The sequence below is a fragment of the Coturnix japonica genome, unplaced genomic scaffold, assembly GCF_001577835.2.
Source record: "Coturnix japonica isolate 7356 unplaced genomic scaffold, Coturnix japonica 2.1 chrUnrandom643, whole genome shotgun sequence".
Lineage (NCBI taxonomy): Eukaryota > Metazoa > Chordata > Aves > Galliformes > Phasianidae > Coturnix > Coturnix japonica.
In genome coordinates this window covers 17,190-18,325 of record NW_015440009.1, presented here as the reverse complement: position 1 = coordinate 18,325, position 1,136 = coordinate 17,190, and the positions used below count along the sequence as shown (strand labels likewise).

The 1,136-nt window shown below is 51.1% G+C and overlaps 1 protein-coding gene across 1 annotated transcript in view; it reads left to right on the top strand.

The window, feature by feature from the left end:
- LOC107307511 (intercellular adhesion molecule 5-like) overlaps window positions 1-1,136 on the top strand; it is a gene marked incomplete at its 3' end in the record, with an annotated part of 13,340 nt that overhangs the window by 4,183 nt on the left and 8,021 nt on the right. The window contains exon 2 of the mRNA XM_015851018.2: window positions 130-405. Coding sequence (XP_015706504.1) covers window positions 130-405 — 276 coding nt within the window. The remainder of the gene's footprint in view (window positions 1-129; window positions 406-1,136) is intronic.

The following is a 1,136-nucleotide window of genomic DNA, read 5'->3' as shown; positions in this document are numbered from 1 at the left end:
TTATGGGGTCACTTATGGGGTCACTTATGGGGTTATGGGGTCACTTATGGGGTTATGGGGTCACTTATGGGGTCACTTATGGGGTTATGGGGTCACTTATGGGGTCCCCATGATCTCCCCCCATCGCAGCCCCCCGTCTCATCTCCCCATCGATCCTTTGGGACCCCCCGGTCCTTTTGGTACGTTACGGTGGTTCCTTTAACATCACGTGCCGGACTTCCTGTCCGAGCGCACCAACTTCCGCCGGAATCGAAACTTCGTCACGTTACGAAGTGAGAACTTCCGGTTCCGCTTGGGAGCTGATGGCGGAGTTACAGGAAGTGACGGAATGGAGGAGCAGCGTGCAGTGCTACTTCCGGTGTGGGACCGGAAGGGATTACGGCAAACAGGAAATGACGGCGTACCGTACGTGGGGGGGGGGGATGGAAACCAATGACCCCCAATGGGACCCAATAGAACCCAATGGGACCCTATAGAACCCAATGGGACCCTATAGGACCCTATAGTACCCTATATAGTACCCTATAGTACCCCATAGAACCCAATGGGACCCAATGGAACCCTATAGCACCCTATAGGACCCTATAGTACCCTATAGTGCCCTATAGTAACCCAATGGAACCCAATGGGTCCCAATGGCACCCTATAGGACCCTATAGCACCCTATATAGTACCCTATAGTACCCCATAGAACCCAATGGAACCCAATGGAACCCTATAGTACCCTATATAGTACCCGATAGTACCCTGTATAGTACCCTATAGTACCCAATGGAACCCTATAGCACCAAATGGGACCCTATAGTACCCTATATAGTACCCTATTGTGCCCCATAGCACCCAATGGAACCCAATGGGACCCAATGGAACCCTATAGTACCCTATAGCACCCAATGGGACCCTATAGCACCCTATAGCACCCTATAGTACCCAATGGAACCCAATGGGACCCAATGGAACCCTATAGCACCCAATGGGACCCTATAGTACCCTATAGTACCCTATAGTACCCCATAGCACCCAATGGCACCCAATGGAACCCAATGGCACCCTATAGCACCCTATAGAACCCTATATAGTACCCTATAGTACTCCATAGAACCCAATGGAACCCAATGGAACCCAATAGAACCCAA